General features: G+C 43.6%; 1 protein-coding gene across 1 annotated transcript in view; it reads left to right on the top strand.

The window, feature by feature from the left end:
- The window catches only part of WDR1 (WD repeat domain 1), a 549,035-nt gene that overhangs the window by 365,545 nt on the left and 159,003 nt on the right, over window positions 1-24,487 (top strand). Inside the window, exon 8 of the mRNA XM_044063522.1 lies at window positions 2,781-3,014. Coding sequence (XP_043919457.1) covers window positions 2,781-3,014 — 234 coding nt within the window. The remainder of the gene's footprint in view (window positions 1-2,780; window positions 3,015-24,487) is intronic.

Raw genomic sequence — 24,487 nt, forward strand, 5'->3', positions numbered from 1 at the left:
TTCATAAGTCATCTGAGAGGAAACTCACTAAAACCGTTTCTCAAAGGAGACGCTAACACAATGAATCCTGGGCTGAGTCCTATTGCATCTGCTGTTAACAAGGTCTTCCTCAGTGCGGAATAATGGAGTAGAATTTGCAAGGCCTTGAGCAAGCCAGTGTAGCATTTTGACTTCTGATGGGTAAGTGAATGCCAGACTTCATTAATTTAGCTATCACAAGTGTAGTTTGGTGACAGTGTGGTACAGTCGTAGTATTGCATCTGAAAGTTGTAATTGTGACACCTGCATTGATGACTTGTATACATTTAAGACTGTGAAGAGCTTTGTTCAATTTTTTTTTCTTCAGTTCAGTTGGGAAGGTGATCTTTAGTGAGGGCTAAGAGGTCTACTGCAAAGTTGTAAACAAGGCTGTGGTGGTAACCCTAGTGTGGATGTTGATTTAGTTTTTATACAAACTATAATAAAATATGCTGGATGTCATTTGGTGTTACAAATACCATAGATCTTAAATGAATTTAGTAGGGCCAGTAGATTTAAAATTGACAATGGTTAAAGTTTTTACCTCCCATGCACAAGGTACAAGGTTCTACCTGACCACTAGCCAGTGCCTGTATACAGTTTGCATGTTCTACCTGTGTCTGTATGAGATTCGTCCCAAAAAGATGCGGAGTCTTTTCCACTTCAAACTCGCCCAAGAATGGAGTTGTGGGTAGGAGTGCAGACTCTAGATGGTGCCTATAAGGGGAAGAGTCATATAGACTATGACCGACCACTTTATCAACTGTGGTGCACAGGTATCCTCAGGATAGAACACTGATCAGGACTAGCCACTCAACCTTGTAAAAATTGCCTCTAGGTGATTTGGTTGTGTTGACTGTAACCAGAAGATGAGCATGGGTAGTTCCTGGTGCTAAGTGGGTTGAGGACACAGCCTATTCGGCTCTATGCTGACGGTGGGAGTGATGTATTTGCCACTTGGCTGGTGTGCCCTCCATAAAGCCTGGTAGCTCTGGGTCAGTAAGCTGCTGCCAGTTGACATCCACTTATCTGGGGTAGATGTGTTGAGCAAAAGCTGGATGTAAAACCAATAAACCTGACAAACATGAACTAGGAATTGCTGCACTCGCTCACTGTAGATTTACTTGCAGGATGCAGCTTGGAAGTGGATGCCATAAGAAAGAGGGTGGACATCTATGTATCCAGGAGATAAGATGGAAGGGCAGGGTAGTAAAGCCACACGACTTGGGATCCACAGACAGACTAAGATGATTTGGGACGAACAGGAAGGAAGCAATGCCTTCTAGCTAAGAGGTGAATGGATTGTGTGAGAGAAGACCTGCGACAGTCAGCATGACTGTCTAAGAAGGTAGGAGAATGGTACTGAATTGAGAAAGATGGACAGTTGACTTGACATCTGACCCCATGTAGAAAATGGGGGGGGGTGATGATGGATTTACCCAGCACTCTTCACACTGTGCACTTTGTCACTACTGGGCAGATCTATAAAATCACATGTATGCCAACTAGGTTAAAAAGGATGAAGAATAATTACTGTGGTCATTGTTCACATTAGAATGAAGGTCCTTCCTCTTGAGTAATGCAGACGCAAGACTAACTACTGAACATCTAGCAAGTACTTAAAAGCTATATCTGGTTAGCTAATTACTCCCATTAATCATATCATGACACATGCATAGCCAGACATTTTGGCATTCAGCCAATGGCTAAGGACACTGCTTCATAGACTGGTGAGAGTTTAGTGCCTGTCAGTCTGGACTATAAGCAACCATCACACAGTGGGCTTAATCTCTCGCTCGCTCTCGTTCTCCCTCTCGCTCTCCCTCTAAACATACTCTGCATAGATCTTGGGGAACTTTTTTTGGAAGTCTTAGGAATAAAATGTGATGTTTTTCTGTAGTTAGAGGATGTTACTGTGTACTGTTGAATGAAACCTGGTTTAGTGATCCAAAATATGTAAAATATGAGTTTTGGACTAAAGTTCTTTCAGTGTTGCAGAACTATTTGGAATTGAAAACCTAAAAATGTAAGTTAGAAAAACAACTTGGAACTAAAAACTACAGTAAGGTGGTATGGAATGCAGTAGTATAGGAATAGATTGTATACCAGTGATGCACAATGTCCGGCTCCGGGGCCAAATTCGGCCCCCCCAGAATGTAGCCAAATGCTATGCCGTACTCCAGTGATGGCAAGCTTTCCTGCACGTGCTTACTTACCTAATTGACTGCAGTTGCACACACCTCTAATTCTAGCTGAAGTAACTGTTCTTTGTTTATAACTTGTAAACAGTAGTAACTTTCTGCAAGAGTTTGTAAAAAGTCATGGCTGAAAGCCAGAATAAAGTTAAATGCAAAAGTTGATGTAGAAAACAGGCAATTTCATAACTGCTGTCTTAAGTAAAAATGCCAGTCACCTGTACCTATTTAACTTGTAATGACTTGCTATGTTTTGAGGTGGCCCACAGATGCATTAAGAATCTGTGTAATGCCCCTCCCCACAAAAAGGTTGTACACCACTGCTGTATACTGTCACCTACAGAAATCTTTATGCAGGTGCTGAGAACATTTTGAGTGGGTAAACTACTCAATATCAGTTTAAGGCATTTCTGAGTGGCTGAAGGTCTGAATGAAATTGAAAGCAAGTGAAAAGTCTGTGGGCATTTTAAGGTGGGAAAAATTGCATTCGTGTGTACATGTACAAGAAATGTGTCCTAGTAACTTGCAACCATCTATTTGTGTTTTGTTTTATTTTATTTTATACAGATTTGCTGGAGTCCAGACAGCACATCTCTAATATCAGCATCTGGCGATAAAACAGTAAAACTCTGGGATGTGGCTGCTAATACTGCAGTTATCAAATTCTCTTTTGGGTCAGAGGTAATGGATCAGCAGCTGGGATGCTTATGGCAGAACAACTACTTGTTGAGCATTTCTCTTTCTGGATACATCAACTATCTGGATAAAAACAATCCTCAAACTCCCATTCGTGTTGTCAAGGTATGGACTGTGTTTTAATAGTACTGTTTAATCTCTCCTTCACATAAGAGTATTATAATGTAATTATCTGTTTACGAACTACCTATCTATCAAACAAAGCTCCTCATTAGCAGTCTTCAAGAAAAATCTTGATTTAATGGGAACTAGGAAATTCACCCTGGGGATCACCTTTGTGGCTCTGCTAGACAGTGGCACAGGAAAATAATTTTCTTGAGTGGCAAAAGCCAGGGTACCTTTTTGGCCGGGCTTGTATAGGCCCCAGGGCTGATAGCCTAGTACCTACCTATGACTGAAAGAAGCTGCGTGAACAACTGTAGAAGATAAGTGATACAGCTCCTGCTCCATACTCTGCAGACAGGACATGTGAATCTTTTGCAACTTTCTGTAATGTCCCAGATAGGAAATGTATGTATTGGTACAAGGGCATGTTTGTTCACCAATTGAGTATCATCATATAAGGTAGATACCTTGGCAGAGAATTCACTGCTAATTTTTGTATTTCTGTCATTCTCAGGACAACTTGGATACAGTTCATATTTTGCTTTGCTAAATACATTAGCAAGCTGGTTCAATGCAGTCTTGAGCCATTTACCCCAATATTGTTAACCTTAGAATAGTGGTATGCAGTAAAATAGTATGAGTTGGTATACGCTGTTTACTTTTTTCTATAGCTTGGGTTGTACCTGAGAAAAGGTCAGTGTGTTTTATACAAATAGCCTTTCATTTAATATTAAATGATGGTATCGTATGTTGAATATTCCAGATAAGTACAATTCACTCTACCCAAAGTTTATAATTGCATACATTTATTCCTATTTGTTGTTTGCATAGCCATTTGAAGGTAAAATTACTGCAGCCAAATGTTAGCTTGTATTGTAATCCAGGTAGTTTAGGGCTATCAGTCTTGTTGAATCCTTTAGTTATTCCAAGCCAGTGTACATAGCTCAGTAGCTGAAATTTGTAGTCTACAGTACACTACACCAGTGATGGGATAGGGCTGTGAGCTGACTGCAGGACCTTACTCGGCAGTGAATTATAACGTTATCTAGGCAGAATCACTGAATTCCTATCTTATTGCATTAGAGTAACTTGAACATATTATGTATACCCAAATCTCTGGTTGCATGCGTGTGTGTACACACGTGCACACACACACACCTCTCCCATTTTCAGATGCGTCTAGTGTTTCTTTTGAGGTAGATTTACCAGAAGAGGTTACTTCTAACTCTAGAAGAGTCATAATGCACAGAAGTCTTGCAAGAATGTTAAAAATCCTGAGTAAGAGTATTTACTTTTAGAGTAGGTACTACTGCAGGACAGTTATCCTTAAAACAGCTTTTAATGTAGGAAATTTAACTAGCAGACTTATTGCCATGCTAAGCATATCCTTGACGACCACCTTAAGCTAATAATGAGTCTTCAAATTTTTTTTCTACAGTTTTTGTAGGCATTTCTTGCTAGTGCAAAAAAGATGTAAAAGTATGTCTTTCTGTAGCTGGTCTACTAAAAGCATCCATTAGAAATGGCTGTGGGTCACTGTAGCAAACACTGCACCTCTGTCTGTATGCTAGAGATGCATCTGAAAAACGAAGCTCCCTGGAGCCGAGCTATTTTATTGTGGTCTTTGACTGGTATCAGGCCAGCAACTCTGGTACGTGTTCTGAAGTGTCATACTGAGATCTTTAATTTGCCATTCATATGTCATCATTAAGCCTTGTTCTGATGCCAGAAAGTATTGATTTGGTGATGTATATGTTCAGATTTTTTGAATTAGACAAAACTGCCCATAGCAGCTTGTACCCTGGAGTAATCACTCGGATGGGATTGTCTGATGTTCAAAGAACTAGAACTTGTTTATGCTAGTATTATTCACACCGACTAATCTGTATTTGGTGTTGCATTCGTCTGCACCCAAAGATGGTTTGGATGTTTTGAATTTGTTTGTGTTATACAGTGCGTTTGTAGTGCTTTTTCATATGGAAAAGCTGTTAAGTACTACAAAAAAGCACAAGCTTCTAGGATCCTTGCTTGGAAGTATGTGCATAGGTGTTTTTGTACCCCTAGCAGACTTAATAGAACTTTTCCTGATGTGTACAACAAATATTGGAGGTCTGATGGGGTAACTGGGAATGTTTTGATTGGGAGTGTAATGGGCTGGCAGATTAGACATTCCCTGAGTGCTATCAGAAATATTGGGTGATCAAATGCTGTAACTAAAGATGTTCTTAGTGTTTTACTGTTGCAGTCCTCACCTATGGGTTATCCCTGCTGTGGTAGCCCTCAGCCAGGCCGAATACCAGAGTCAGTATTTTTCTGCATTGGCTGCTGTCACTTGATGCCTGTCGTCAGGCCTATAAAGGCAGGTAGCCGACACCATTACATCAGTCTTTCTTGCCGTGGAGCCCATAGCAGAAGCAGTTTGCAAGTGTGCCAGTCGGTCGCTACCAGAGTGCAAATTTGCAGCTGAAAACATCTAAAAGCCAAGTACCCCAATTGTCCTGCCTGTGGAAAGCAAATACCACACCAAGACTTCCATTCATAGTGCGTCACTTATTTAGGTCCAGACTACGACGTCCCCAGTTGTTGGTTTTGTGCCCTCTTAACTCTAGAACCATTCATCGTAGAGCTCTTTTTGTAGCACGGTATTTTCGTCTTCAGTCTTTGTATTCAGAAATGGCATCCATTCATCTTCCATCTGTTGATTTTCTGAAAGTGTAAAGACAGACCGCACAAGGCTAAGTCTTCTGACAACTCCGCCGCAAAGCGAGTCGTCAGTTCTCCAGAATTCGGTGAGGTGTCGTTGCAGCCCCTGATGCCTGATTTTAGATACCTACACAGGCCTGTACTGAGACCCTTTCCGAGTCCGGTATGCCACAGAAATCTTCGTTTTCCAAGCTTTTGGTCGTCTCAGTTTCGGTTGGGTCCGGAGCCACTATGCAGGCACCAGCTTCAGAGGAGATTCTTCTTACTTCCCAATCTAGACAAAAAACGATGTCTTCTCCTCAGACTACCGCTTCTGTCAGACAGAGGGATACCGTTAGTCCTAGAAGCATGGCTACTCCTAGGAAATCTTCCACTAGCCGTCCTGTTACTCCTGCTCCCCCTCCCCAAGCCGAAATGCTTAAAATAGTGGAGGATCTCTTCTCCCTTATCAGGGGCGGACATGCCACAGCTTCTAAAAGGAAAAGGACCTTCCTCCACATATATTGACAAAACATGGCTCTGAGGAGTCTGATTTAACAGATTCTGAAGAGGAACAGCAACCTCTTACAGCTTATGAGGATTCAGATGCAGAGTAATCCATTCCTGCCTCCCCACCAGAGGATCTTTCCTTTGGGGAAACCCTGCACACACTCAGAACATTTCTACTGGGAATCTCAGGACTACCCTCAGTCAAAGAAAAGGTTGAGAATGACCTTCCCCAACACAGACCCTTGGCCATTCCTCCTGTCCTAGACATGGTGGATGATGTTTTCCAGGAATCTAGCTTACCTCCTGATACCCTCCCACCTGCTCCCAGGAAACCTGGCAGGTATTGGGGGTACTGGATTCTCAAATATCTGTACAGGAACCCTGCTGCTGATCCAGAGGTGATTTAGACAGGGACCAAAAGGAGCCAAGGCTAGTTCTGCAAAGAATCCTGTTCCTTCTGACAAGGACTCTAGCCCTGGCTAGATGGGGAAAAAAAGTGTACACCTCTGCAACATTAGCCATCAGAGCACTTCAGTACCACATGTCGAAATATCAGCAACACACTTTGGAACTATTAAAACAACAAATCTCATCTATTCCTGACTGTGCCAGTTCAAAAGAGTTAGCAGAATTACTGCACTCGTCAGGTGGCAAAAGACTCATTTTACTGTGGATATGATGCTTTAGAAGCCTCTAGCAGGGCATCAGTGTCAGGAATCTGTCATTAGGAGACCTGTATCGTTGAAGGAATGACCTCTACCTGAGCATGTCCAATCAAAATTACTTGATGCACCCTTGGATAAGGACCGCTTATTTGGAATAAAAGCAGAAGAGGTCCTTAAGATGAAAGACACAGCAAAATCTATGCAAACGGTTAAGGATTTCCTTCAGGTACAACCTCCTAGGTTCAGCAGGAATTTTCCTTCCTAAACACTGTTCCTTTCGTGCACCTAGCAGACTGGGCCAAGGCAAGCCCCGCAGGGGCAGCCCGCCCAAGTTCCTATCCCAGCGACAAAACCAGTGGACCACTTCCACTCCTAAACCAGGGAGGTCTAAATCATCCCTCTGTGGCAAAAACTCTGACTCCCTCTTCACCCTCTGCCCCCCTCCCACTCACCCAAAACTAGGAGGAAAACTCTCCCTTTGCAAAGAAAATTGGCTTTCTGTAACAAAGGACCAATGGGTCTTAAATCATTTTTCAGGATACAAATTCTCCTTCAGCGAACTCCCATTTCTCAGAGGGTATCCAGACTTGCCTCCAAATCAGTGGGCAGAGACTTTGATCTGAGGAGACAGGTTCTACTGCTCCTTGGTATACAAGTACTTGTTTCAAACAGGCAAAGGATTTTATTCCAGACTGTTTCTTCCCTGAAAAGAGGGCACCTGGCGCCCCATCCTGAATCTATCCATTCTGAGCACCTTCCTGGTGATCCCCAAATTCAAAATGCTAACTTTGCAGCAGTTCTTACCCAGGCTGAAAAAAAATTCTTGGTTAGTCACCCCAGATCTACCTTTGTCAAAACCATCCTTGGGGTACACCATCAACGAGAAGAAATCAAACCAAACACCCTCCAGCCAGAAGGGTTTCAGAATTTCAGGCACTGATGGCCATTGAACCCTTCATCTTCCTTGCAGACTGGGTCTCCCTAAGGACTAACCCCTCCATGCCCAAAGTTGTATCAAATGCAAATGCTTACTTTCACATCACCGTAAGGAATCCTGAAGGAAATTCCTTTGCTTCAGAGCAGGTTCACAACATGTTCAATTCTCTGCATTACCCTTTGGCTTATCTACTGCTCCTAGGGTATTCACCAAATGTTTAGCCCCTGCCATAGCATTTCACATATAGAAAAATATACAAATTTACCCTTATCTGGACGACTGCCTCATTCAGGCAGACTGCAAAGAAAAGCTCCTCAAGGACCTACTTTTTGTCAAAACCCTCCTTGGGGTACACCATCAACGAGAAGAAATCAAACCAAACACCCTCCAGCCAGAAGGGTTTTAGAATTTCAGGTACTGATGGCCATTGAACCCTTCATCTTCCTTGCGGACTTAGTCTCCCTAAGGACTAACCCCTCCATGCCCAAAGTTGTATCAAATGCAACTCTTAACCAGGCCATTCATCTCCCCACTTTCTTTCCTAACCCTCAAAACAAGGGGGGAAAGAATTCTGCACTCGTGCATAGGCAGGTCAGATACTACATGGACCACACTACACCCTTCAGGAAGTCAGACCAACTACTGGTCAACTTTGCCTCAGGGGCAGAGGGGAATCCCATTTCCAAACAAATTATTTCCAAATGGATATTACACTGCATCCATTTCTGCTACCAGTTTCATGGGAAACCACCCCTTAAGGTGATTTGAACCCACTCCACAAGGGCAGCCTCCACTTCCACACCATTCCTCAGAGGAGTCCCCACAAGGGACTTTCTGGAAGCTGCCACCTGGACTTCTTGTCCATACCTTCACCAACCATTACCACTTGCCTCTATTTTCAAAAGCTAGGGCAAGGTTTGCCTCTGCAGGGCATGCTGACCCACTCTTACATCTCCTATTTTGCCTACCACCCATCGCCTAAACTTTGGGAATCCTCTCACAGGTAATGACTGCAACAGTGAAACACTAAGAACATAGTACAGTTGTGTACACTTATTGTATTCACTGTTGCAGTCTTGGTTTCCCACCCTCCTTCCCCCCTTATATCTGCTTTCTTTAGGGAGACAGAAGTTCTGACAGTGGCTTCCTGCCACCTGGACCACTTTTCCATTATTACTTAGGCTTCTGACTGGTTAGGGCAAGAAAAACTGATGTAATGGGGTCGTCTGCCTGCCTTTATAGCCCTGACGACCTGACGTCTGGCATTAAGCAACTGCCACAGAAAAACATTGACTCTGGTATTAGGGCCGACCGAGGGCTACCACAGCAGGGATAACCCACAGATGATGGCTGCAACAGTGAATACACTCTAACATCTACATTTATGGTAACACAACTGTACTTTCTACTGTCCATCCCCCTAATAAGGACTCCAGTGCAATGGATAGATGCGGGAAGTGAGTTTTCTCTTCAGTGACCTTTGCCTTAATAGTTGCTGAATTACCTTTTCCATTTTACTAGACTTCGGAGTGATCTGATCAAGGAGCCCCCATATACCCTTGATGGACCTGTAGCTGAAGGGGTCCAAGAAAATGTTACTTTCCGTCTGGCAGCCCTACATTCTGTAGCCAGTTCTTCCATGAGGGTTCATTACATGCAGCCGAGAGAATGAGCAGAGCAGTGGGTTCAGGCATATCTATATGCCTGGATGCACCTTTGCAACTTTGTGGAACCTTAAGTCTTTAATTTCTTAATACTACATTTGACAGCACATCCCTTTTTGATCCCAGGGTCAAAAAGATACCCTCCTTTTCACACATGAATAGTGTAAGACCCTTTCTGCTGTGGGCATATGTTTTTCTGCCCCTCTGAGACCTTATCCTAAGAGTCAGGTGGTGGTAAAATGTGGTTTGAGAAATCTCAAGGGTCTTATGACACATGGAGAGAGTTCCCCCAGAGGCAGAGGGGGAACAATTCTGGAAGATGCACCCTTGCAGCAGAGGTCTACAGAGCCAAAAGTCCAGAGAGCCTTTCTTTGGGAAACTCTTCCAGCACTCCTGAAAGGAGGCCCGATTGCCCATCTGTGGTGGCAATCTGGGTTGACTATCCTTGCAGTAGAGAGTTTGGCTAAACAGAACCACCAACATATGGGTGAAGAGGATAATATCCAGAGGTAACCCAATACCCTTTCTCCACCCCCCCCACCAAACAAGAAAATCCCTGATGTTCCACTCAAAGGGATCATGCAGATGTTCATCGTGTTTCACTGTTGTAGTCATTACACTTGGGTTATCCTGCTGGCAGGTGACCCGCAGTCGGCCCAAGTTCCAAAGTCTAGGTCCGGCGTCTGTTGCTGTCGCTTCTTCCCTGACATCAGTGTGCCAGGGGTATAAAAGATGCAACAGACACCATTTTCTTCAGTCTTTCTTGCCGCGCGGTGCCCGAAGCAGAAGCAGTTTGCAAGTGCCGGTCGGCCAACTCCTGAGACTTTTGAAATAGTGTCAGAGCCAAAGTCTTCAATAAAGCCAAGTACCCCGTTGGGGAAAATTTTTCTTGCTCCAGACCGATGTTAGTAAAAGTTAACAATTGTATTTCTTGTGGGAAGCAAATACCTCATAACGTCTTTCACTCTTACTGTATTCCTTGCCTAGGCCCTGACTACAACGTTACTAGTTGTCGGTTTTGTGCAAAATTCAATAAACGCACTATTTTAAACGTCTGTTTGATTTTGCATTTCATTACTTTGGCCGAAGGTTTAACTATATAATGCCGTCGGAACAACCGACTACCAGAATTCATAAAACGCAAAGACAAGGAAAAGGACAAGCATCCGAGGTCCAAAACTGATGACTAAGCCTCTTCTTGGACGTTCGCCGGTTCTCAGTGAGGCGCTTTTGCAGCCTCTGACACCCGCTACCTCAGATACCGGCCGTATCAGACTCCCACTTGGAGACAACTAGGCCTCTGGATACTCAAGGTATTGGACCTACAGAAAATATTACCTCAGATGGGTCCGGAGCCGCTGAGCAGGCATCGGCTTCTGAGGGTGCTTTCAGACCTTCACAGCTTTCTATTAAATCCTCTCCAGCCGCCATTAAAGACAAACAAGTACAGCATTATCCTGGACAGTCCACCATGCCAAAGAAACAGATGCTTAAAATGGCCGAAGACTTAATTACTTTGATCAGGGGTTCCCATCCCCCTCCTGATAAAAGGCCTAGGCAAGACACTGACTATGATTCCTCTGACCAGGTTTCTATTTCCTCTGATTCCTCTTCAGATCAGGGCTGTTCTCTTGCTCCCTATGAGGACTCTGATGCTGAAGAATCTATACCTTCAGCCTCTCCTCCTGAGGATTACTCTTTTGGGGAAACTCTGCACACCATGAGGGAACATTTCTACTGGGAGAGCCAGGATTATTCAGAATCCAAGAAAAGGCTCAGATTTTCTGTTACTGCCTCAACACAGGCCCCAGGCTACCCCCCCCCCCCCCAGTGCTTGATATAGTTGATGTTTTCTCTGAATCCAGTCTGTCTCCTGCACCAGTCAAGCCAGGCAGGTATTACAGGGTCCCTGACTCTCATAAATTTCTTTATAAAAACCCTGCTGCTGACCCTGAAACAATTTCTCAGGGTCCCAAAGGAGTTAAGGCTTCCACTGCTAAAACCCTGTTCCCTCTGATAGGGATTCTAGAGCTCTGGATAGATGGGGGAAAAATTCTGCTACTTTAGCTGTAAGGGCTTTAAACCGCCAGTTTCACATGCTTAAATATCAGCAGTACCTCATGTCTTTGTTAAAACAGAAAATGCTTACAAATTCAGAGAATCCTGACAGTAAGGAAATACGGGAATTATTGCATGCAGCTGAACAAGTGGGAAAGCATACTCTGCAATGTGGTTTTGATTCATTAGAGGCTTCCTGCAGAGCTGCAGTTACAGGCTCTGTCATTCGAAGGCATGCTTGATTGAAAGAACAAAGTTTACCTGACCATGTTAAAGTAAAATTATTGGATGCTCCATTACAGCATGATATTTTGTTTGGTGTTGAAGCAGAAGTGTTAAAGAAAATGGAGGATAAAGCAAAATCTATGCAGACAGTAAAGGATTTCCTACAGGTTCAGCCACCTAGGTTTAGTAGAAACTGACCTTCAACAAATTGGTCCTTTCAGGTGTCAGGCCACAGAGGCAGATACAGACTCCCAAGAGACGGATCTCAGCCACAAGGCTCCTACAGACCTAAACAATGGGGTGCTTCTGCCCCAAATGAGGAGACGACAAAGCACATCCTTGTAGGAAACAGTCCCAATGACTTTCCTCTACAGAAGCCAAGCACTTACCTTTTGGCAGCGCCCCTAGGGGGAATGCTGGCACTTTTCGCCCAAAATTGGCATATAATCACCCAGGACAAATGGGTACTGAATATAGTTTCTCAGGGTTCCAGGTTTCACTTTCACACACTTCCTCTTCCAAAATCAAAAGGTATGCCGAACCTGCCACAAAACCAATGGGCAGAGGCACAAAAGGAAATTGCTGCTCTCATGGACATGGAGCTATTCAAAGAATACCACAGCAAGAACAGGGACAAGGATTTTACTCAAGACTCTTCCTGGTTCCCAGAAAGGACAACGCCTGGAGACCAATACTGGACTTGTCAATCCTAAATACTTTCCTGGATGTTCCAAAATTCAAAATGTTAACACTGCAGCAACTTCTACCCATGCTGGGCAAGAAGGCTTGGCTAGTTACTTTGGACCTCAGAGGCATACCTGCATGTCCCAATCAGACAATCTTGCAGAAGATACCTCAGATTCATAGCTGGCTCAATGCATTACCAATTCTCTGCACTGCCCTTTGGCTTATCTACTCCGCCCAGGGTCTTCACAAAATGCCTGGCACCAGTAATTGCATTTTGCAGACAAAGAGGAATTCAGATATATCCCTATTGGACGACTGCCTTTTTCAAGCAGAGAGCAAGGACATTCTACTAAAGCATCTGGCGTTTGTAAAAAGATTATTAATTTGCCTAGGGTACACAATAAACGAAAAGAAATCAAAACTAGTACCCTCTCAAGAGATAATATTCCTGGATGCAAACTTAAATGCAACTGCCCAGATGGCTCATCTCACTCCAAAGGCAACTGATTCATTACTTTCAAATGATGGCAACAAAGACCCAGCTCCCTGCAAGAAAAATTCTGCAGGCCCTGGGCTTCATGGCTTCCTGCATTCTACTCATTCCATATGCAAGACTGCATATGAGGAAACTACAATATCTAAAAACTGTTTGGACTCAGCATTGCCACAGCCTGGAAACAATAGTGACTATAATTCCCTGTCTAAAACAGGAGTTTTGATGGTGGTCCAGGGCCTGTCACCACAACAAGGAACAGCCCTTCACCTTACCCATTGCCAGGCAGACAGTAACAATGGATGCATCGGATTATGCCTCAGGGGCACAAATGGCAGGAAAATGTATTCAGGGCACGTGACCCAAGGAACAAATGCATCTTCACATCAATCAAAAAGAGATGCTAGCTGTACAGAATGCCCTGACAGCCTTCAAGGATCTACTACATCCAGGACAACTATTACTAAAGACTGATAACACCACAGTTATGTGGTACATAAACAAGCAAGGGGGCATGCATTCTTACCCCCTCTGCAGGCAAGCCATGACTGGAGCACAGCACTGTCCTATCAAGTACATCTGCAGGCACAATTCCTGCCAGGAAAGAAAAATACACTGGCAGATGAACTAAGCAGAAATCTCATGGATCCGCACGAATGGAAACTAAATCCACAGGTCTTCAGCATGTTAACAAGGAAATGGGGACGCCCAGACATAGATCTTTTTGCCTCCCCTCACAACTGCCAACTACAGAAATTCTGCACAAGAACTTATCACTCACAAGCATGGAAAGTGGATGCTCTTTCATTCCGCTAGAAAACCCTGACAGTTTATGCCTTCCCTCCACTGCCTCTTCTTCCCAAGGTACTCCTAAAAGTCAGACAAGAGAAGCCAAACATGATCCTGATTGCCCCAGACTGGCCACGCCAGCACTGGTACCCAATCTTAAAGAGCTTGCCTTGAGGCCCAGCCTGGCTTTTACCTCAGATTCCTCATCTTCTGACTCAACAAGACAGATTCTACACCGTCAACTCAGAACCTTAAATCTGGCTGCATGGCAGATAATTTAGCCACTCAGACCACTCCTCGCTCTAAAGCTGTTATGGATGTCATTTTAGAAGCCAGGAGGCCCAGCACTAGGAAATCATATGCAGAAAAATTGAAGAGATTCTGTGCTTGGAACCAGGCACAAGGACGCGAACCGCTTGTTCCAAATATACCTCAGATTTTACAATATCTAACTGAGATGCTGGACAAAGGCCTATCCTTTTTCATCTATTAATCCATGCCTCTGCCATTTCAGCTCATTGCAATATGGAACCTCCTATTTTTTCACATCCACTGCTAGGGCATTACCTCAGATGGGCAAGAAACATAAGACCCCTAAGGAGAGCACCAATACCTACTTGGGACCTCAATTTTGTATTAGAAAAGCTCACACTGCCCCCTTTTGAGCCAGCCAACACAGCTGATATAAAATTCTTATGGAAAACTGCTCTGCTCCTAGCAATAACTTCAGCAAGAAGAGTCTGAGTTACAGGCATTAATGGCAGTGGAACCTTTCATCATTTTTCATCAGGATAGGGTCTCTCGAAGGACCAACCCAACATTTATGCCAAAGGTGGCTTCCATTGTGGCTCTTAACCAAACCATTCATTTGACAACTTTCTATCCAAATCCCCAGAATTAAAGGGGAGAGACTTCTGCACACTTTGGATATACACAGACAGCTGCGATTCTACTTGGACAAAACAAAAGCTTTCAGAAAAACTGAGCAACTGTTTTGTAGCTTATGCTGCAGGATCGCAAAGCCTATTTCAAAATGGATAGGGCACTGCATTCGCTTCTGCTATGCACAACATGGCAAATCAGTGCCTAAGGGCATAAGGCCACATTCTACCAGAGCAGCAGCTACTTCAGCAGCCTTTCTCAGAGGAGTACCAAGCAAAGACATTCTAGAAGCTGCAATCTGGAGTTCAGTGCACACTTTCACTAAGCACTACGACTTACCTCTCTAAAATCCAGAGCAGGCTTTGCCACTGCAGTTCTGCAGGGCCTGGTAGCCTCTCCTAATCCTATTTATGCCCAGCCACCCAACCTCAGCTTTGGGATTCAACCCAAGTGTAATGACTGCAACAGTGAAACACGATGAACCTAGTACAGTTGTGTACCTACCATAAATGTAGAAGTGTATTCACTGTTGCAGTCCAGGTTACCCACCCACCATCCCCCTTTTTCTCTTTGCTGGGTCCTTTTTTGTACTTCTCAACTCTGTACAACCTATGTGATGTATTTGCTTGTAGATGAAGGAAATGTTTTGGTACATGCATGTTTTTTGACATTTTTTTTCAGCCTTTCCTTTTTTGGGGGCATCTGACATCTGGGGCAAGAAAAACTGAAGAAAATGGCGTCTGTTGCATCTTTTATACCCCTGGTGCACTGACGTCAGGGAAGAAGCGACAGCAGCTGACGCCGGACTTAGACTTTGGAACTCTAGTCGACTGCGGGTCGCCTGCCAGCAGGATAACCCAAGTGTAATGACTGCAGCAGTGAATACACTCTTAACATCTACATTTATGGTAGGTACACAACTGTACTTTGTTCAGACACAAAGTGCTAGGCATACGTCATCCCAGGAGGTCCCCCCAGACTAGAGAGGATTTGGAACTTGCGGTTCATTGTGGTTCCAAAGAAAACGGGGGACGGGAGACAAATACTGGATCTCAGAAGACTAAAGTCAGTTCACCAAAAGTTCCATATGGATATGGTACAGTCCATACTTTTTTGGAATAGGGCGATTGGTTGTGCTGCATAGACCTTCAGGATGAGTACTACCATGTAAAGATCGGACAGGTGATCCAGAAGGAATTTACACTTCCGGCTAGGAGCAAGTCATTGCCAGTTCAGAGCACTGCCCTTTGGTCTCACTACCACCCCCCAGAGTATTCACCAAATGCATGGCATTGGTAGCAGCTCAGCTGAGACAATGATTCTGCATGTTTCCCTATTTAGATGACTGGCTCTTTTTTGCCCCAACCAGGCATCTACTTATCCAAGCAAGGTTTTGTTATCCATGCCTGTACAGAGCTAGGCATAACCATACGTTATGAAAAATCTTAGTTGGAACCTTCTCAGACACTGGAATTCATAAGAGCCCTAGGGTCTATACAAGCCTAGCCATAACAATTCCCTGACTATTTCTTCCCACACTGTTTACTTCCTTGGACCCCTGTCTAGCAGGGCGACTGTGATCCCCAGGGTAAATTTCCTTTCTCCCATCCAATCATCAAGGTTCCTTTTAAAGAGGCCAAAGAAGCACTCTGCTTGACATGTACGGGCAATCGATTCCAGAGTCTGTCAGGAACCTATCCCTCCAGCATTTTTTGTTTGTGATGACAAGGTTTAGATCCCTGGAGCATATGGCTCTGAGGGATTGGGATTTTTTTAAGTGTAGCATGTCCAACAGCTCTGGGTTTGACATGGCCTTGTATGTTAAGCAGAGATCGCCTCTGAGTAGACTATATGCGTATAGCTGGAGTTTAAGGCGGTCAGAGTAGGGCATCTGCTTTAGGCCTGTGATTCTTTTAGTGAGGTATTTCTGCTGCCTTTCCAATTGTTGCAGATGTCTTGAGAGGTATGTACCAAACTGGGCGTTGTATTCTATAATGGGGCTAATGAGGGATGAGTACAGTGGGACAGTGACATCCTTTTTTCTAGATGAAAAGCCCTTAGTGATGAGGTGTGCCACATAGAAGGATTTCCTGACTGTTGTGGCAATGTGGTTATCGAAGGTGAGACCACTGTCCACCTGTGTCCCTAAGTCTCATCACATTTTCAGTGTTTAGTGTGCTGCCACCTATATGGTAATTTACGGGTACATGTTTTTTCCCCAAAGGGGATAACTATACATTTCTTGGCATTGAGCTTGAGCCCATGGCTCTGGCACCAAGCATCTGTTTCTGTAAGGCCCTTTTGTAGAGTATCCACATCATTTGGGGATTCGGTAATTGCTCCCAGTTTGCAGTCATCTGCAAACTTTGTTAGCCAGAGTCCCTTGGTGTTGGTCTGTACTTCAGAGAAGTAGATGCCAAACAAGAGCGGTCCCAGGACTGAACCCTGAGGTACTCCACTTGTCGCTTGTCTGGAGCTGGATTTGGAGTCTGCTACATTTACAGTGTACAGTGTGAGTTCTATCAGTAAGCCAGTTAGCAACCCATTGGATGACATGGGGATTAATGCCCAGCTTAGTAAGTTTATCTATGATTCCAGAGTGGGGGATGGTGTCAAAGGCCTTGGGCAAGGTCTTGATATTCTGTGTGGACCACCTTACCCTTGTCCATGGCTCTGGAGACATGATTCGAAAAAGTCAGTCAGGTTCAGGAGACCAGATTGGCCCTTCACAAACCCAAACTGGGTGGAGTCCAGTGTTTGAAGGTTGCCAATGTCTTTGTTTATAAGTTCCATGATAATACGCTCCATGGCCTTGCAGATGAGGCTCGTCAGACTGATGGGACGGTAGTTTCCGGGATCCAAGGTGGATCCCCCTTGTGGAGTGGAATAACTGTAGCTCTGCGCCACTCAGTGGGCATGAAACCTGAGGTGAGGCTATGATTAAACATGACACTTAAGTGAGGTGCCAGTTCATATTGTAGTTCATGTTGTACACAGCCTGGGATGTCATCTGGTCCCATGGATGCTATATTCTTAGCTTTGGAGAGTGCGTTTTTTACCTGTGTGGCTGTTATTACCGGAATTTGGCAATCTTCCGGTGTTGAGCTGGGCCATTTAGGTGGTGAGAGGGGGTGAAGTTGGCACTGAATCGATCTGCCAGGATATTGGTAATATCCTTGGGATCAGTTTATTTAATGCCATTCTGTTTTAGCTCCGAGCAGATCTGAGCATTGACATTTAGATTCTTGACATAGTTATAGAATGCCTTGTGGTTGTCTTTGGAATCTTTGGCAGTTTTTTCATAACTAGCTTTGGAGGATTTTGAGGGATCTCAGTTTCTTACTGAGGCTGGTAAGGGAGTTTTTTGCATCCTGGGATTTTCCTCTTCTGCAACCATTTATTCCTTTTTGTTGTAAAGTTTGTTTATGGCAGGGGACCACCAGATTGACTTCCCTTTTTTGGATGAGAGCATCTTGGTTCTATTTGGGATGGCACAATTCATGCATGAGTGGATCTGCTTGTACAGTGCCTTAGTGTAGGATTCAGCAGTTGAACTTTCAGTTCCCGTCTGCATGGGTGTCATGAAGTTTGTCACTTCTGACTTGAGTAGCATGATGTTGGCTTTGTGGAAGTTTTTTATGGAGGTTTCCTTACTGGGGGGGGTGGGGGTGGGATGTGGATGTCAAGGGTGATTAGCTTATGGTCAGAGCTGACTAACAAGGGGGTGACCATAGGTGTGGAGCATTTATTTCCCATGTTGGTTATGACCAGGTCTAGGATATTGGAGCCCCTGGTGGGACTATGGATTAGTTGATCCAGGGCGTTGGAATTTATGAATTCCAAGAACCGGTGGGCAAAGGTGTTGGTACACGAGTAGTTTTCCCAGTTAATGGCAGGGTAGTTAAAATCATCCAGTATTAGTGTGATTGGTTCTATCTTAATATTTTCCAGTATGTTTAGAAAGGTGTAGTGAGAATCATAAGTTATGAAAAATCTTAGTTGGAACCTTCTCAAACACGAGGCTGACCCTTTGTTCCCCACAACTGCAGGCCATGGTGACAACAGATGCTTCCCAGATATGGTGTGGGAGAGTATTAACTAGGAGAAAAAGGTCCATGGCATCTGGTCTGCCAGTGAGGTCAATTTACACAAACATTCTGGAGATGAGTGGTGCTTTTAGCATTGCAGGCTGCTCAGAATGCTCTTCCTTGAGGAAAGGTAGCGATTCTATCAGACATGTCTGTGCTCTGGTACCTAAACAGGGAAGGAACCAGATCATACCCGCTGTGTCAAAAAATGCTGCAGGTATGGCAGTGGGCTATCTCTTCAAACTCTTTTCTTGTAGCAACGCACATTCTGGGAAAGTCCATAATAGCCCCAACTCCCTTGATTCCAAAATTTCTCCAGAAAGCAAACCGGTTAAGAGGGTGGTAATCCTTATTGACCAATTTTGGCCTTGACAAATCTGATTTCCCTTCCTTTGGCCTCATTTACATAGAAAACCTTGGGTTCTGGATCCCAGTCCAGGCCTACTGTCACATCCGAGAGGAATGATTCATCCCAGTCTGTCCATCCTCAAGCTGACCACTTGGTTTCTTCAATTCTATTAATAGCCAGACAGCCTATTCTCTCCTCCCCAGTCCATCTTATTTTACTATCCTCCCATAAGCCTTTCACTCAAACCTTATAGGAGCAAATATTTTACCTCAATAGTAGCTAAAATAAGATCTTCAGCATGTAATTACTTCTTAATTTTGGTCATTGTCTCAGGAGTACTTATAAATGTAATTGGTATTAAGAATACCCTTCAGGTTTACATCTGTATATCTGTCCATGCCAAAGGTCTTTAAGCCTTTTGTGTGTACTATAGGGCACATGGGAGGGTCAAAGGTATCTTATGGAAAATCGTAGGTATACAGAGAAACTCAGTTCATAGGTATTAGACTATCGGCCCTGGGGCCTATATAAGCCTAGCCAAAAAGGTTCCCTGGCTTTCGCCACCCAAGAGAATTATTTCCTGTTCCGCTGTCCAGCAGTGCTGCAGAATTGATTCCCAGGGTGAATTTTCTACTTCCCATCCAGTCGTCAAGGTTTTTCTTAGAGGGCCAATGAGGAGCTTTGCTTGACATGAATGGGTAGTTTGTTCCAGAGTATGGGAAGTCTCTGGGACAGGAATCTATCCCTCCAGCATGTTCCGTTTATTGTGGTGACAAGGTTTAGGCCCTGGAGCATGTGGTTCAGAGATTGGGGTTTCTAAGTGTAGCATGTCCAACAGCTCTGGGTTTAACGCAGCTTTGTATGTTTGGCAGAGATCACCTCTGAGTAGGCGATATGTGATGGAGTAGAGCTGGAGTTTTGAGACGGTCTGCATATGGCATCTGTTCGAGGCCGGTAATCCTCTTAGTGAGGTATTTCTGTGGCCTTTCCAATTGTAAGTGTCTTATGAGAAGCATGCCAAATAGGGCATTATACACTCTAATGGGTCTGATGAGTAGAGAGGCGCAACCTTTTTTCTAGAGGAGAATCTTTTTGTGATGTGTGCCATGTAGAAGGATTTCCTGACTACTGTGGCGATGTTATCAAAGGAGAGACTACTGTCCACCTGTGTCCTGAGGTCTCTTATCCCACTTTCAGTGTTTAGTGAGCTATCGTCTATGTGGTGGTAGTTCATGGGTACAAAGTTATTCCCAAAGGGGATGACAATGCACTTCTTGGCATTGAGCTCAAGGACATGACTTTGACACCAAAGGGGATGACAATGCACTTCTTGGCATTGAGCTCAAGGCCATGACTTTGACACCAAGCATCTGTCTCTGAAGCCCTTTTGTAGAATGTCTACATCATTAGGGGAGTTTATTATGGCTCCCAGTTTGCAGTCGCCTGCAAACTTTGTTAGCCAAAGATCTTTGTTGGCCTGCACTTCAGAGAAGTAGATGCCGAACAGAAGAGTACCCAGGACCGAACCATGTGGTACTCCACTTGTCACTGGTATGAAGTCGTACTTGAGTTCTCAGTTGTATTCAATTATTTGCTCCTGCATCAGTAGATCATATGTAGTGTTATCAATCATAGTATATTCTGTGCTATATTAGATACTACTTCATAGTGATCTGTAAATAGTAGTGTATTCTGTGCTATATTAGATACTACTTCATAGTGATCTGTAAATAGTAGTGTTTTTATTCTACTATTATAATCTATGGTGTCCCAACATGACCATTCCTCCCTGTTGTCTGGTTCCATGCACCTTACATTATAGCTACAGATTTCTTTTAGTAGGATCATTACCTGATTGGTTATGTTAATTTCTTGACAATAATTGTTGGCCTAAATACTTCCGTAATATATCTTTCACTTAGTTTCACAAGTGACATAATGGCTGGATGTAGTGGAGTATTGAATAGACTAGGTGTTCTAAAATCCCCAACTGAGTTGTTGACCATGTCCTGTTTACCCAGCATGACCCTGAAATTGATGCTGCCTTGCTTTGGGGACTGTGCCTTTGGTTCACCGCTGCTACAGCTGCCATTCAGTTTCTGTCCTGGAAAACCACTTTCTTAGTGGCTATCATCTCAGCAAGACTGGGCTCAGAACTCCAGGCACTTGCATGCACCAAACCTTTTCTCATTTTTCACCAGGGCAGTGTTTCTCAGCACTAACCCTTCTTTCATGCTGAAGCTGGTCTCTGAATTTACCCTGAATCATTCACTTTCCCTACTTTTTCCACTTGCCCTCAAAACAGGTGGGGAACATATCCTTTATTCCCTTGGTGTTCATTGACAGCTCCTGATACTTTCTGGACAGGAGCAAGGCTGACCGGAACTCCAACCAATTCTTTGTATCTTATGCTAATAAAAACTGGGAATTCCTGTCAACAAGCAAACCATTTCTAAATGGATTTATAACTGTATTGCCTTCTGTTACAAGCATCGTGGAAAGCAAGTCCCATGTCATATCAAGTCTCGTTTAGGTAGAGCTGCTGCCACTACAAGTGCTTCTATGGAGTCCCCACCAGAGAAATTCTGGAGGCTGCCATTTGATTCTCAGTCCATATAATATCCCAGTTTTCTCCAAATTCAGAGCTGGTTTTGCCTCCAAGCCTGTAGAGTATTCTAATATCTGCCTAGATATACCTAGTATTCCAGCTACTCTTTGCTTAACTTTGGGAATCTTATCATATGATTATTACTACAGCAGTGAAACACTATGAACATAATACATTTTTTTGTATACTTGCCATAAATGGAGCTTCTCCTGGGGGACTTCTACCTTTCCTGGGGGGCAAGAAAGGCTTGTTAGCGCTGGCTGACAACCTTTATACTCTGACATCCTGTTATCAAATGCAGGATGTCTGCCAGCCTAGGAAGAGGAAGGTAAATCTCTTACTTGGGCTGGCCAAGGGCTGCCACAGCAAGGAAAACCCATATGGTTATTACTGCAACAGTGAAGAGACTCTAGACATCTACATTTATGATAAGTAGACACAACTGTACTTTTCTGTTGCTGTGATTGTCTGGTGTGTTGAAAGATGCTCAGCTCTGCAGCTATTTCCTCTTCCAAATACTAGAAGCATTTATTCCACCAGGGTTGTTCCAGAAAGGAGTATTAGAATTGTTTGACAGTGTTGCACATGACAGGTCCTAGATTAGGGTGTCCTCACATTTTGGAAATAGTTAAATTTATGCCGGTGTTTATATTTCAGCAATACACTTGGGCCATGTCTATTTTGTTGAATTGACTGTTTGCTTTTAAGATTTTTTTTTTTTTTTTAGAATGCAAAGGTCAATGGTGATGTCCTTCCATATTAGTGTTGCAGTATTCTTTGCATGGGGGGTTCTTCCATATTACTGGTGCATTATTGTCGTGCATGAGGGGTCTACTGCCAAGGTACTCCAACATTCGGCGAATATACCAAAGCCTCAAGGTTTTATGGGCACCGTACAAACTACTTTGCCGCTAATCCAGACGTCAGTCATGACTGCCTTTCTGCCATGCTGGTTACCAAGCAATCTTCAGATAAGTGCCTTGTAGAGGTTTCTTCCCTACCCTTTTTTTTATTGTATTATATTTGTGCTCATGTCATCCAAGAAGGGAAAAATGCTAGTGTGCCAGTCAGTTTCCCCATAAAGACCATTATGACCAGTGTCTTGGGTGCTTCCCATGACCATATGCAGTGCTCCATCTGTCAAGTGTTTGGCTCTACGACCTCTCAGTGACTCCTCTTCCTTATCCATATACCCTGGAAATAAATGACTTAAGCTCTTGGCCCAGAGTGCTATGGTGGAATCCTCCTATTCAGAGTGTCATGTTTGTGCTGGAAAGGTTAGGCCTGATCTGGTTGCTGTCCAGCCTCCCCCAGATGTCTCGCTAGAAGCTAATGAAAGCCCTGAAGAACCTTGGGTACCTCTGCTTCTAGACGAATGAGTAATAGAGTACACAACTTATTTATATAAACACTTCAGATATAGCTTCTCGACAATGATTTCCATCTTTTACTTTTCTAAGGAACATTTGAGAGCTGAGGTAATGGGGATTAGTGCATTGTGGGTAAGGGAGAAGCTCTAGAGTTCCTGGTTGCCACTGGCTTTAGCAATGGCAGTCTGATCCAAACCCATCAGCTGAAGAATGAATATGGACAACACAGATGTACCATTATGATGAGCATAACTTCTTTGAGGATTAAGTGAGCCAGTCCATTGCTTTGAAAGTTGAAGTCTTTTGGCAGAAAAAAGTTTGGTATTTAACTATTTTGCTGAAGTGACTTGTAATGCTTTCTAAGTGCAAATGGGTGTTCTCCCTACTTTGATACTTGAGAGGTGCAGGCCATCCCATATGCAAATGCATGCTGTTTATTAATTTTTCCAACCATCTTTTGTTGCCCAGGTTAGTCCCGCTAGGCTAGGGGCTTCTCTTCAGGGGAGACCCGAGGTAGTTTTATACTATTATGGGAAATTTGCTGTGGGCATCTTGAACTTCCCTACTCGTCGTTGTTGAGAGTGGAACCCATTTTGGTGGAGCACTTCCTGTTTCCATTCCAGACGCAGAAACGTCTTGAAGAAACAAGGTGGCAGATGAAGAGGAGATAGGAGGAAGCAGATCTCGAGACTGGAGAATGTGTGCAAGATTCTGTGGAAATGTTTCAAACAAACGTGTTTGGAGATGAGTCAGCAAATGATGGATGCATAATTACAGCCCTCCAGTTGGGAGGGTTTCAGAATGATTTACTTAACGAAATGGTGGTGCACAGTGAGCCAGAAAATGGAGATGTTTCTTGGGGGAACATTATGGAGAAAATTATAAAGGGAAGATGCAGAGACAGTTCTGAAGAATAGTGGTGAGATGGAAAAGAAAGCATATGCAGAGAAAGTAAAAGAATGCAAAAGTGGAATAGCAGAAAAGAAAATGGAAGCATGTAATGAGGCTTCAAGGTAAAGACCAGGAAATGGACAGATGTGAAGTATGGGATAATTTAATAACTCCTGTGGTAGTAAAAGCACAAGAGATAAGAACATCTATTTTTAATAATAGAGACCTTTTATGACCTATTTGAGAATTTGTAATGGAACATTTTCTGGGAGAATATGAAAAACTGTAATCCATGGAATCTTTCAAGTATTTAACAGTGAAACAAAAATAATTCATGTACAATTTTAAAACACTGGTAGAGACCATTTTAAAGCTTTATGTAAAGAAGTAATGGACATTGCAAAAGTTGATGACAAAAGGGGTTTATGGACTGGTGATTGGGATTGTAATGCTTTCTTAAAAACAGGAAGAGGAAAAGTGTACGTAAACCAAGCATGAAAATTGTGGAGGGGAAAAGGTGCTATAATACTGGGCTCAAAACATTTTTGAGAAGTAACTGTGACAACATTTTGAAA

Source organism: Protopterus annectens, chromosome 2.part1 (assembly GCF_019279795.1).
Source record: "Protopterus annectens isolate FY-2018-M chromosome 2.part1, PAN1.0, whole genome shotgun sequence".
Taxonomy (NCBI): Eukaryota; Metazoa; Chordata; order Ceratodontiformes; family Protopteridae; genus Protopterus; species Protopterus annectens.